This window comes from Rattus norvegicus, chromosome 10 (assembly GCF_021556685.1).
Source record: "Rattus norvegicus strain SHRSP/BbbUtx chromosome 10, alternate assembly SHRSP_T2T, whole genome shotgun sequence".
Lineage (NCBI taxonomy): Eukaryota > Metazoa > Chordata > Mammalia > Rodentia > Muridae > Rattus > Rattus norvegicus.
The window spans coordinates 35,859,774-35,873,864 of NC_141543.1; the positions used below are offsets into that span (position 1 = coordinate 35,859,774).

Sequence of the window (14,091 nt, forward strand, 5' to 3'; positions counted from 1 at the left end):
TTCCTCTAATTGGATCTCATCAACCCTGGGAAACGTGCAGAGCGGGGCTCATCACTCCTCTTCTCATTTGGCTGATGTGATTCTGGGAGGACACACGATGTGCCCAAGGTCATACTTTTTGGGGGGTTGGAATATCATCCAACTCAAAATCCAGTGCTCTTCCCTCACGTCAGAAATTCACTCTGCGTCTCCTTTTTTTTTTTTCTGAATCATAAAATCACGGTGCTCAGACCGATGCCCCTAGTCCCACCCCCAGCCTGTGACAGTGAATTTACTCATTCACTTTGGGGGAACCAAAGAGCACGGACACAGGAGAATTATTTTTAATTTATGCTTAACTAATGTTAACCATGTTAGCATGAGAGGGCCCCATCTGCCACATGGAAAAAGCATGGCCTAAACAAGATGCTAAACCCCCGTAATAGTACCAATAGGAGCTAGATCTGAAGAAGTACCAGCGCTGTGCCTAGACTTAGGCCCTTACTTAGGCCTCATAGTCATAGCACATGGTGTGTGCTTCTACCTTTGTGGAGGCACAGACAGATTGAATTATTAGCACAAGATCACACAGCTAGTAAATGACTGAGGTGGGATTTGAACTCTTAACCTCAGAGACAGTGGTTGTCAATTCTGTTGCTATACATTACACAGGACTGTCAGCGCAACAGCAGGAAATAGAGGTAGCATTTGTTAAGACAAAACCAGAAAACAGAATATCAAAAACTCTTAAGTCCTAGGCCTGGAGGCACACATCTTTATTTAATCCCAGCACTTGGGAGGAAGACACAGGTGGATCTCTGAGAGTTCAAGGTAAGCCTAGCTTAGTGGTCTTCTTAGTGAAGTCCAGAATAGCCAGGACTACATACTGAGACCACTGTAACAAAAATAAAAAATAGAATAGAAAGAACCCTTAAATCTCAGTCTTCAGAACCAGATCCACTAACTGTAAGAGATTCTTCCCTGCTGTTTAAAACAGGCCCTGGTGAATTAGATCTGATGTCTTAAGTCAGAAAGTATTAAAAGAAATTATATATCAGAAAAATTAAAAGGGCTGGTTTCTGACTGAGTGGTAAAGAGCTTATTTTGTCACGTGTAAGACCCTGGGTTCAATCTTCAGCATGAAGGATAAAAAGCAATTAGAGAAATTTACAGAGATGGGGTTGCTTTTCCTGGTCAGACCAGTGTTACTAGATCACTCTCAGCTTAAACTCACAGCCTAAGGCTACTCCCTCTATCATGGGTGAGTCCCTTACAGCTCTGGAATAATGCATGGGCCACACCCTACAACCTTTTTCCTTGTTACCTCAGCCCCCTCTCTGCTTGCAGGGTCAAGATTACAGGTTTATGTATCGATATATCTTGGGGTTAAAAACACCATGCAATATGATCAAAAGCCAACAGACCAGAAAAGGCAAGAATGGTAAAAAACAGATTGCTCCCTGCCAGGAAAACAAATAAAATTTTAAGATGTAACAAACTCAGCCAAGTGTTTTAGTAGGAGCCGAGAGATACATTCTCCTCATAGACCCAATGCTTAAGACCAACTCTGAGAGACTCGTGTGTATTTGAAAACACTGGAAACACGGTACACTGGGGAAGCAATTACAAGTACAACTAAGTAGGCTAAAGAGAAACCATTCAGAATTCCTAATGGCTCCCCACGTATGCAAATGAACGTGCATCCTGGTGCAGCACCCAACCCCTCAAACACATAATCCCTATCTTTTGGCTAAGATACCAAAATCCTATTCTGCCTTTGATTGCATAGCAATGTGGACTCGGTTTAATTCAATTGCTACGAGAACATCTACTAAAACCACCAAAAGTATGTGCAGGGTTATACATAATCTTTGCAAAAAAAAATATCCATGTTTTTCACGTTTGCTTTTCTTTAAAGTGCAAAAGCAAAGAAAATAGGCAAAAAAAAAAAAAGGAAAATAAAAAGCAGGTATAGCTTACAAGTGATACTCATTTTAACTCGTTCAACTTTGTGTATTTGATTTCTTTGGAGAAAGAAATAATTCCAAGAATGGCTGGGCCTCTGGGGATTCAGGACAGGTCCAAGGCAGGAAACACAGAGCATCCTTTTCATGTGGGAATTTTCCCAACCAACTTAAGTACCTGGATTCCGACCCCACCCATAATCACCCAAATCCCTAGTTACAAAGAAACGGAGAGGGGATATTGCAGAGGACAGTCCTCAAGCAAGGTGACTTGCAATCCAGTTTTGATGATGTAAGTGAATATGCTTGGGCAGTCTGTTCCTAACATCTTCTTTAACATATGCCTAGGTGAAGATGAGCAAAGAAAAAACATTAAGGGGGGGAGGAAATACAATTCCCCCCATTCCCCTTCTCTCTAGGGCTTTAGTGAACTGTATCTTGTACCATTTTTAAAAATCAAAATACATGACCCAACACATATTGACCCAAAGGCCTTATTCTCTCAAATAATTAAAAGCCAAAGTGGGGATTTTTTTTTTAAATAGTATACAGGGGGGAGGGTAAATGAAAAACGAAGGGAGGGAGGACAGAAAACTGGGAAGGAGAGACAGGACACACCTCGCTGCAGTTTAACTTTGGATCATGAGAGCAAAGGGTCCTCTGTCATCACCAGCCATCTGCACGTCAAGCTAGAAACTAGCATATTGTTTCTATTTAGTAGATTAGCAAAAATCTGTTCCTAGGACAACTTTAAAACTAGCCCCAATTTCAAGTCTCTATCAGTTATGTCCTAAAGACATAAATCCGTTTCAAAGTCTGCGGGCCATTCGCAAGTATCATTCGCCACTTCCCATCTGCTTAGCTCATGAGTGACGTTCCAAATCGAAGGTGTTTTCTGCGAGAGCCCCATGAAACCACTTTAGTTTTATGCACAGGCCATCATGTCCGGGTCAGGCATTCCTGTAGATCTAAAATAAACAGATGCTTTTCAGTTTTGCCGTTTCCAATCTGATATTTGCCCCAAAATAGAAGGTCAAGAAATGGCAAGGGCTCAGAAGAGAGAAATGGATGGATCCTGATGTTTTTAAAAAATGGCGGGGTTGGGGATTTGGCTCAGTGGTAGAGCGCTTGCCTAGCAAGCGCAAGGCCCTGGGTTCGATCCCCAGCTCCGAAAAAAAAAATGGCAAAGGACAAAAAAAACAAAAATATTATTTTTAAACTGTAAAATTTCTGGGCAGATTCCCTTTATAGATGATTATAGCATAAAGTATTATTGCTCTCTTTATAGAGACTGGCTCGTTTTTATTCTCTCCTATGGACGGATTGGCTGGTAGAGAGTACAGAGACTCACAGTTGCCTAGCTTCCTTGGCTGGCCAGGGCGAATGCTGTAAGTCAATGTCGCTTTTGTACATGCACAGGAAGAACTCCTGAAGCTCTCTGCCAAGGAACAGGGAGACATAAGGAGGGAACCCTACTCACAATCATTATCACCACATCCAACCATGAATCCATCCCCCAACTCTCTCCAGAGCTGAGCTTGCTGTAGAGGGGATTCTAGGTCAAAGGTAAAGCGAATGTTTCTAGAGACAGAGAAAAAAAGGGAGGGTGACTTTCATTTCAGTCCTCCTGATTTAAGGTCCTAGGGTAAATGCCACTATAGCAAGGCTCCAGACCAGCGGCAGGATGACATAAGTGCTTCTATTTCTAACCCAGTTACCCACCAGAACCCAAGGCATCCTGAAGCTCATGATGTATAAATTTAATTTCTCTTTTATGGCCGGAGCAGTGTTTTCCATGATTTATAAATCATTTGGTCGGTGATTTCTTTGAAATCTTTGCCTCGTTTATGCTCTTGACCTCTTGACCTCCCGATACATTTATTTATGCCACAGATCCCTTTGCAATGGTACAGTGTAATGTCATTTGCCTGAGACTGGGTAGCTGAAAGGCAAAGAAAACAAAGACAAGCGTTAAAAGAGGTTTCTCAGTGCAAAAAAAGAATATGTATTTAAAAAGGAGGGATACGCAAAGGAAACTGTAGACACTTAGGGCAATATTATTCTTACGCTATTGATTTATTGCAGGAATGCTCGATTTATTGAATACTTTATGGGCATCTCAGGATATGCCAGTTGATGGGGCAGTGAGCAAACACTGATCCTCACAGCAAAAATATTTGCTTTAAATGGCATGTCATGCCTTGTCTAAATATGATTCTTTCCAGATGGTTATTTTTCAAGTTTCAGAAATGGAAAAATATGCCTTAGGACAAATAAACATAAAAATGATGTCTTTCTCCTTTGTCTCTCTTTTAATTGTAGTTTATTAATACTCTTCTGTTTGCCATGGAGCAACATGCTGGAGAAATCTGGTCAGAATGACATCTGATTAATTGGGCAGGGCACTTCCTACACAGCTCTTTGCTGATACCCCAGCTGTCCAAGAATCAGTTCATTATGAGAGATGCAGAGGCAGGCGACAGTCACAAAACCACTGGGAATCTGGGTCTGTGCTAACAGATTGGCACAATTTGTACCACTGGCACTCAGAACCTACAGAGCTAGCATAGGCCAGAGCCAAGGACAGGCTCTGTCTCTCGGGACAGCCAGTGTTCCTCCATACCATTTGCTCATTACTGAAACACTATGAAGAAAATCTCAACAATTCCCACCCCATTACCTGCTGCAAGTCCAGTTACTCTGAGTTCACATGGAAACAACACACACACATACACATCAACCCAAACAAACATATTCTAGCACAAACACATCTAAAGATGAGATTTAACATCCTGTTAGTCAACCATCCATTAACTTGAAAAGCCCATTTTCAATGTTACAGAAGGTTAAATGCTTTTGTATTTCCAGGATTCTCTAGTTTATAGAGAAAGAATGTCATTTACACCTTCAACTTATGTAAATTCGCCTATAATCATTCTTTCCCCCTTAGCCACAGAACATATGTTCTAAGATTCCAGTAGGTGTTTGAAACTTTAAATAGTATTAAATCTTACCAATACTAACTTTTGCTGTAATGCATACCTATGATAAAGGCTTAGTTACCATTTGGTACAATGCAATATTGATAAAGATAACTGATAATAAACATGAACAATCTTAATAATATTCCATAATAAAGACTCCAGCATCCCTACTCTCCCCTTGAAGACAATTACTAAGCAAAGGCTTCCTGAACAAAAGCACTGTTAACCACAACATATGACCTTATGTACATACCTGGGATGGCTGTTCCTGGTCATCAACTTGACTATATCTGGAATAAATTACAATCCAGAAATGGAGGTCACACCTGTGACCCCAATCTTGAGGTGGGAAGACACATAATCTTTCCAATAGAAGCAGTTGACCAGAATGATGGGACTTGTGGTGTTTTAGCTTGTCTTAGTCCCACTTACCTTTACATCCATGTGAAAGTAGCTGTGTTAGGGTTCTCTAGAGTCACAGAACTTATGAAATAATTTTATATACTGATTTATTGGATTGACTTATAAGCCGCAGTCCAACTAACCCAACAATGGGCAGCTGTGGATGGGAAGTCCAAGAATCTAGTAGTTGTTCATTCCCACAAGACTGGGTGTTTCAGCTGCTCTTCTGTATAAGCTGAAGTTCTGAAGAAGTAGGTTCCAACAGATGTGCTGGCAGTAAGTGCAAGCAGGCAAAGAAGGAACCATTCATTTCTCCATTGTCCTTACATAGGCTTCCAGCAGGAGATATGGCCCAGATTAAAAGTGTATACCACCATGCCTGGACCCAAGTTTTTCTGTACTTGGAACTTGTTCTGTCCTAGGCAAGCCTTGAACTCAGAGATATGTTGGCCTCTGTCCCCTGGAATTAATTGTGTACTACCTTGCCTGGGCATAAGCTTTTCATGGCTACTATACCTTAAGAAACCTGTGTCTTTCTGCCTTGGGATCTGGACCAAGGCTGTGCCCTCCATTTCTGGATTGTAGTTCATCCTTATATAGTCAAGTTGAAAATCAAGAATAGCAACCAACCACAATCCATCCCTTATCAATTTGAAACAAAATCATATCTTCTTATGTCCAGATGAAAACAATAACCAGGTCATAATAATGCCTGATATAACCATCCCTTGGTTCAATTGCAAACACATAAATAGTTAAACGCAGTGGGGTGAGATCTTGCCCTGAGGTCACCCCTCCCTTAATCTGTTTATCTCCTTGAACACAGGATTTAGCTCCATTTAACTTCCTGGTGCCCCTTTACTCCACATTCTTTACCAAAACATCATAAGAATGATCTCTGGGCAACATACCAAAATGCCTATCTTCTGAGACCTCTTGAGTCAGACCCCCACAAATCAAATAACACTCAGCACCAATGTCTTCCCTATTCTTACTAGGATGGTCCACTAAGACCCACTTAAAGCATTCCATTGCTTTCCAAATTCAAAGTCACAAAAAAAGCATCGACAAGCCTATCATAGCAATACTGCAGCCCTGGTACCAATTTCTATCTTAGTTTGAGTTTTACTGCTATAAAGAGACAGCATACCAAGGTAACTTTTAATATAAAACATGTAATTAGGACTGGTTTATAGTTTCAGAGATCCAGTCCATTATCATCATGGCAAGAAACATGGCAGCATGCAGGCAGACCTGGTTCTGGAAAAGACAAGAGTTCTATATCTTGATCTGAAGGCACCCAGGAGGAGACTGGCCTTTGGAGTCAACTAGGAGGAGGCTCTCTTCCACACTGGGTGGAACTTGAACACTAGAAGTCCTCAAAGCCTATCTACAGAGTAACACATTTTCTCCAATAAGGCCACACCTATTCCAGGAAGGACACACCTCCTAATAATGTCACTCCCTGTGGGCCAACCATTTAAACACATGAGTCAGTGAGGCCAATCTATTCAAACCACTACAATATCTAAATGACTAATGAGCAGGCATTATATACTGCTTGGATACCCTGGACAAAACAATGAGGTAGGTCCCCAAAAGGATGCTGAAAGATTGCCTAAGGTTTCAGCACACTATTCACAATGATACACAGTTTGAAATGTATGATTATTTTAGGAAATATCAATTTCACATTTTTAGACCTGGTTGACTATAGATAAATGAAATCACAGGGGGGCAAAAACATCTCATATAATATAGAACTCCACCTTTTAAATGAGTATGAATGAAAGGAATAATAAGATGAAATAAGTTGCTACTCAAACAGGTGTAGAAGGTTGCCCTTTATTCTATTCAAACGACAGAGAGCATGATGGCTGGCCTGGGTATCATGAGAGGGTTTTCCCCTCTGGTTTTGCCTCCCTTAAGCCTCTAAGACTCTCTGAGAAGCCTGGGCATGATTTAAGGATGGAATTGATCACATCCTATTTTCTTCTCACATATTGATAGAGGACATTCATGTTCTAAAAGTGGGGTGAATGGACGATTGTGACCAAGTAGAGTCAAAGATAGTGTTACCCTTTGATACCAGTGCAGGATTGGCTCTATAACCCCTCACAGATGACAAAATACAAGGGTGTTTTACATATAACCTATAATATTCTGCTGTACTTGCATACAACCTATACATAACTTCCTGTACTTGCATGACAGAGAGAGAGAGAGAGAGAGAGAGAGAGAGAGAGAGAGAGAGAGAGAGAGAGAAAGAGAACCATCTCTTAGACTTGTAATATTCAAGCACCCACCAGGCATGGTAGTGAAGACCTCTAATCACAGGACTAAAGGCTCAAGACAGGACCGAAGGCTCAAGGGCTAGAGCTAATCTGGGACTAAATAGTGAGACATCGTTGCAGACAAACAAAACAAAAACCTCATTACCCATCCATAGGTATATTTTCCACAAGGATAATTGAAAGACCAAAAAATGTTGACTAGTTTGAGATAGGTTATTACTATTTATCCCAGGCTAGCATAGACTCATTGTTCTCAACCTGAGCACCAACAGTCTGGGATGACTCGTAGGCACCGCTACTCTTTAGGTTCCATTACTATTACTATTACTACTATTATTTATTACTATTACTATTATTTTGTGTATGTGTGTCTGCATGGTTTTGGGGTGAGGATAGGCACATGCCACTACGCATGTTCAGAGGTCCAAGAGCAACTCTATGGAGTTGGTTCTCGCCCTCCATCTTTACTTGGGTTCTAGGGCTCCAACTCAAGTCATTAGGCTTGCATTGTCTATTGCTAGATGGTATGGTGGATTGAATAAGTATGGCCCCATAGACTCAAGAGTTCAAATGTTTGGCCCATTCGGGGATGGCACTATTAGGAGGTGTGGCCTTGTTGGAGTAGGATTGGCCTTGTTGGAGGAGGTGTTTCACTGTGGAGGCGGCCTTTAAGGTCTCGTATATGTGCTCATGTCTGGCAGGGGGACAGTCTCCTCCTGGCTACCTTCAGCTCAAGATGTAGAACTCTTGGCTCCTCCAGCACCAGGCCTGCCTCGATGCTCCTCCCATGATTCCCACCATGATAATAATGAACTAAACCTCTGAAACTATAAACCAACCCCAATTAAATGTTATCCTTCATAAGAGTTGCCTTGGCCATGGTATCTCTTCCTAGAATAAAACTCAAACTCATGCAAGCAACTTTACCTGCTGAGCCAATCTTACTGGCTCTGGGTTATTTTTTTAGTAAAAGTAATCCCCTTTAAGAATGGGTTTTTAGTGACGATCTTCACTGAAAGGGGCTTTGGAAGAAGCAGAAAATGGTGGCAGCATAGAGCACAGTTAAGTTGGCTCTGGGTCTGTGTTTCAAATTCTCCAGGCTCCGGCTCTACCTGGGTCCTTCAGTATTCCTCTGGTTTCTCACAAGAGATTGTAAAGGGCATAACTGGTCTCACTAAAAAAACAAAAACAAAAACAAAAACAAATCCCAAGAAGAGTGTGTCTTAGGAACACAGGGGTTAGCTGCCAAGGCTTGGAATCCAAAGCACGTTGAATCAATTTCTGAAGGAGAAACCTCACTCTCTCCATGTGTAACTAGGAACAAATAAGGCACTATACAAACTAATTGCCTGTGAAGAGAACTTTATACAGGTTTGTTTTTATTGTTATTTTTAAATAATATGGGCCAAGTAGTAAAGAAAAAACAAATTCCAGTTACTGACCCCAAATAAGCTATCTGGGGGCGACATAGCCTTTGTTATGCTTCAAACAACAGGATTTACATCAGGGATATCAAATACATCCAATTCTTACCACTATTCTCCCCTTCAGTGCCTATGACAAGCATCACTAATCAATTCGAGATTGATCTCAATCTTTTCCAAGCCAACCCTAACAATCAGCAAGTATTATCATAAGATCGGAAATCTATTTATCATTCCTAATTTAACTCACTGCTTGCTTTTTCTGTGTTGTCACTAGCATTAGGGAAATTTCAATTATCAGTTGTACAGATATCTGTTATGGTGGTGGTGGTGGTAGTAGTAGTGGTTGTTTAAAAACACACCATGCTGTATGTCGACTATTAGCCTCCTTTTACCTCAGGTTATAAAATTACTGGATGTCAATTCTGAGAGCAGGGTTACATGGAGGACTCAACTCAAGGACTCAACTTCCACTGAGCAAGTCTTCAGTGGACAGTGATTGGATTTCAGGGTCGAGCCTTAAGCTGGAAGGGAGTGAACTTGCTTCTGTTCCAGCCAAACACTCCCTATTTGCCTTTCTCCTCGTGGTGGATCCTCACACTCTTCTCAGTGGTCATTAACAAACTTCCCAGATGAAGACAGAGTTTGAGGAACAATATTATTCCTCAGTCTTGGACCAGATCCTTTCCCCCAGAGTGCTATTTGCCGAATATTGACATTGCAAAGCCACCTCATTTTCTACCAACAACAGCAAATAGCTCAGAAAAAAATTACTTTTAGAGAATTTTTTCTTTTGTTGTTACAGCACCCTCAGGGTCTTTTCTTCAGATTATAAAGGAACCGTTGAGTTGAACTCCTATTTTCTTTTACAATTTTATGCTAAATAAATATGTGCTCCTAAGATGAGGGGACAAGAGACAAGATGATAAACATGGCTTCCAGACCTCTCCTTAAGAACTTCCTTCTCCTCAGGATTCTGGGGTACTGGGGCATTTGTGTGTATAAACCAGCTGTGTTTGTGTAAGGACAGGGAACTGGAGACTTACACATCCAGCAAGTGAAACCAATCCAATGCAGCTAATTGGGGTTCCAAACTTATCTTTCTTCACTAATATTTACTTTGGGGAGGTCTGAACACTCCCCCAAATTGCTTATAATTACATTGTCCTTGTCAACACAATCTAGATGAACCCTTTCCACCCTGCCTTAGGACAAATCAGTTCTATTCTATAACAGTAGAGACGAGGACCATGAGAGAATCCTGATTAATTAAATCTAAAGTGGGAATTGCAAATTTTGTTAATGTACTTCAGATCAATACTTCAGAGAAGAGACTCCCTAGTGCAGGAGGTCAGAGTTCAAAGCCTCCAAGACAGTGGACCATTCATTGGCTTTGCCACTCAAATACTCAGTTTTCCTCTATAAATTATGAATACTGTAGCTGTATCTTGTGGCTAACATAGTAGGTAAATGAACCCTACACATCCTCAACACTATATTCTCAAAATGCTAGGAAAACACCTCTGTTGTTATTAAATTTTATGTTCTTCATCCTTTCTCTTGGGGGAGGGGTAGAAATACAAAAGAGTCCAATTCATTCCAGATTCTCACATTAATAGGAAAAATCCTTCCTTTTCCCTCAAACTCTTGCATATTTCTCAGAGGCAGGTTACAGATAGGCGAGCAGAGTTCAGATCTCGAGACCGGGAAAGTTAGTTACTTGATGAGATTCTCTCATTGTCATCAAAGAGAACAAATTTAAATTTCTAACAATGTCCACACAGTGTTCCTGGTTTGTGCGGCTTCCTGCATTACTCCTAAGTGAGCTGTGGGGTACGCATCCTGAATCTACAATTGGGAGAACTAAGCTGGCTTTGATGAATGCGGTCCTGTGCCTTCGTAGCCCCATAGAACAGGCCAACAAATTACACTCTTTCTCTCTCTCTCTCTCTCTCTCTCTCTCTCTCTCTCTCTCTCTCTCTCTCTCTCTCTCTCTCTGTACCTTGCACAGGCCCCTGGAGAATCACGCAGTCATCAGCTCAAACTCCCGAGTGGCTGGCTGGAAAGCAAGGGGGATGGCAGAGGGAGGCACTGCAAGAATATTGATTGGAGGGCCACCTCTCTAATTAAGGAAACCTTAGGTTTGTGATTCTGAGGAGCTTACAGCACCAATTTCCCAAATCAGCCTGACATACTTTGCTCTTCTATGGAGTCCCCTGGGGGTCCACCAAAGGCTTTGTATTCACCACCGGAGAAACAGACAGTGCAGGCTACACTAGGTCAATTTCCCACTTGGACTTCTTAAGGTGGAAGATACATTCTGACACCCAGTGTCTCAAATTGCTCCTCCTAAAACCCAGGAAGCACAAGTCAGAGTGAATGGCAGCTTTGGGTTTTTCCTAAAAGGTATCCTTTTGTTTTCTTTCTTTCTTTCTTTCTTTCTTTGAAAACAGATTTTTTTCATACAATATATTTTAATCAAGTTTTGTACATAAGTATGCTGATCTCTCTCTCTCTCTCTCTCTCTCTCTCTCACACACACACACACACACACACACACACACACACACACACTTCTCTGCATCCTTATTAGCCCCTTCCTCAGGTTCATGCTTTGGGAGAGGTTTGTTTTGTGACTCATATGGTTTAACCAAGGCCATCTTTGTAGCCACCGGATTGAAAGAATCCACTGAAGTAAGTCAGGGTCTTTGGTGGGCCCATAACTGAAGGCAACGAGTTCCCTGCTCACTGAATCTATCTGTAACAAGAGGTTCAGCACAGGAGGGTGAGGTCCCTGAGTCCCTCTTAGAAGGCATCTTTATTTTGCCTGTGTCTCTCATCCATTACCATGAAAGAAAAACAAGATGATTACAATCTAAGACCTGGGACAGCAAGATTGCTTAAGTGTTAAAGGAACAGTCTATGGAGGTGAGTGACATGGTCTAGTTTACAGCTTTCATGGGTACCAGCAAGTTTCTTAAACCCTCTGTTCACCATAGTCCTTATATACTCAATAAGGATAATAATGTTGGCTTTAGAATTGCGTTTCTGAGAAATACATGACATATTTCAAATAAAATGCATATACTCATAGTAAGCAGTAAGTGCTCAAAATGACTGGCCCATCTCGAATGAATCTGGGAAGGGAATAAATGCCACTGATACCAAACATGAGCTCCTGTTAGCTAAAATGGAAGATCATATGGCTAAAACCCACTAGAAATCACGTTTATTTTGCCCATGTCTATATTATCAGTAAGGAGTCTTAAACTACCTTGCTCCAAAATACAGAAACGCACCAAGTGAGTGCAGGATGAACACACCGAAAAAATAACGACAGACAGAAATCAAACACCCTTAGTACAGACATAGGCATCAAATATCAGTACACAGGACATGACTATGATCTACCCCTACCTGGCAGTTGCAGATTAAATTCAAACACCCAAAAACTGGTAGGAAAGGGGGCCGTGCCTTCTTCGCTATGTCTGACATCAGGTTGGTCTTGGCTGTTGTAGTTCTTGAGGCAGTTGTTCTCAACCTGTGGGTTGTATCCCCTTAGGACGTCAAACAACTCATTCACAGGGGTCACCTAAGACCACAAGAAAACACCGAAATTTACATTATGATTCATGCAGTAGAAAAATTACAGTCATGAAGTAACAACAAAATAATTTGATGGTTTGAGGGTCACCACAACATGAAGAACTGTATTAAAGGGCTGCAGCATTAAAAAGGTTGAGAACCACTGCTGTATGGTAACCTAGAATTTAACTGTCCCACGGGGAGAGAAAAAGCAGGAGAGTGCAGCTGGCTCCTGCTGTATGTCCCTTGCTGCTGCACAGAAAGGTGGATAAGGAAACAGAAAAGGAAGAGAAGCAGTTACTAGCCATTTAAGAACCATCAGACTTGGGGTTGGGGATTTAGCTCAGTGGTAGAGCGCTTGCCTAGCAAGTGCAAGGCCCTGGGTTTGGTCCTCAGCTCTAGAAGAAAAAACAAAACAAACAAACAAACAAACAAAAAAACACCAGACTGTAATACAGAGAATTACCCAGAAATATTTAGGGTGGGGGTCCTCACTGACTCTTGAATCTTGAATGGAGTGACCTTTTATTAGGATTGTAGTCTGAGCACGGGGCCTAACTTGGCCTTTCCCTTATCTCAATGGAGAGAAGACATATGGGAAGACTGGATATTTTCGGAGAAATTAGTGGGGAATCCATTGGAACCAAAAATTTTAAGAGTCAATGTGACTCAATATGTTTTTTTTTAAAGTGGGTTTTTTTCCTATGTCAGTTTCTTCAAAGACCATTTTTCTACTCCTTCAGTGCAGACTTTTACCAGATTGTATATATTAAATCAATTTTTATCAACCTGACACTGGTCATATTTTGTGTGAAATAATCCTCACGTAGATTTATCCCACCCTGGTGATTTGAGTGAGAATCCATAGGTCCAGGTTTGAATGCTTCGTCCCTAATTAGTGGACTTGTTTGGGAAGGATTAGGAGGTGTGGCCTCGTTGGAGGACGTGCATCACTATGGGTGGGATTGAGGTTTCAAATGCTCATGCCAGGCTCAATGTCTCTCTGCCTGCCTATGGATCAGGTTATGTAAAGCTTTCAGCTACTTCTCTGGCACCATGCCTATCAGTATGATAGTAAACTAACCTCTATAACCATAAACAAGACCCCAACTAAATGCTTTCTGTTATATGAGTTGCTTTGGTCATTGTATCTCTTCATAGCAATAGGACTGTAGCTAAGACTCATTGTAGAATATTTAGTATTAATTCCAGCCCTCACCGTCAGTAGCAATTTGCCAAACAGTTGAGACAATCAAAACTGTCTCCAGGAATTCTGATTCTCTTTGTGAGTAAATAGCTATGCCTGGAATAGATGCAGCTGCTGCCACAATAGACAGGCCCCCAGGTCACAAGCAACATCAAATGGTTCTTGCCTACGTTGCTTGTCTGTGGCAGGGACTTAAAGGATTGGCTCCAGCAAGCTAGTGGAGTAAACAAACACTTCTGGATTAATGCTAGT

General features: G+C 41.4%; 1 protein-coding gene across 3 annotated transcripts in view; it reads right to left on the minus strand.

Annotated features, from left to right (window-relative positions):
* Positions 1-741: 741 nt before the first annotated feature.
* The window catches only part of LOC134480681 (uncharacterized), a 42,300-nt gene continuing 28,950 nt past the window's right edge, over positions 742-14,091 (minus strand). The window contains exons 3-6 of one of the 3 annotated variants that reach the window (XR_015631203.1): positions 12,465-12,639; positions 3,666-3,885; positions 2,562-2,911; positions 1,976-2,287 (exon numbers count right to left, since the gene is read on the minus strand). Coding sequence is in view for 1 of the 3 variants with exons in the window: in XM_087574789.1 (XP_087430915.1) it covers positions 3,716-3,885; positions 12,465-12,639 (345 nt within the window). In the remaining 2 variants the exon portion in view is untranslated. Of the gene's footprint in view, positions 2,912-3,645; positions 3,886-12,464; positions 12,640-14,091 lie in introns of those variants that run through there. The other 2 variants (XR_015631202.1, XM_087574789.1) reach the window with 2 other exon arrangements.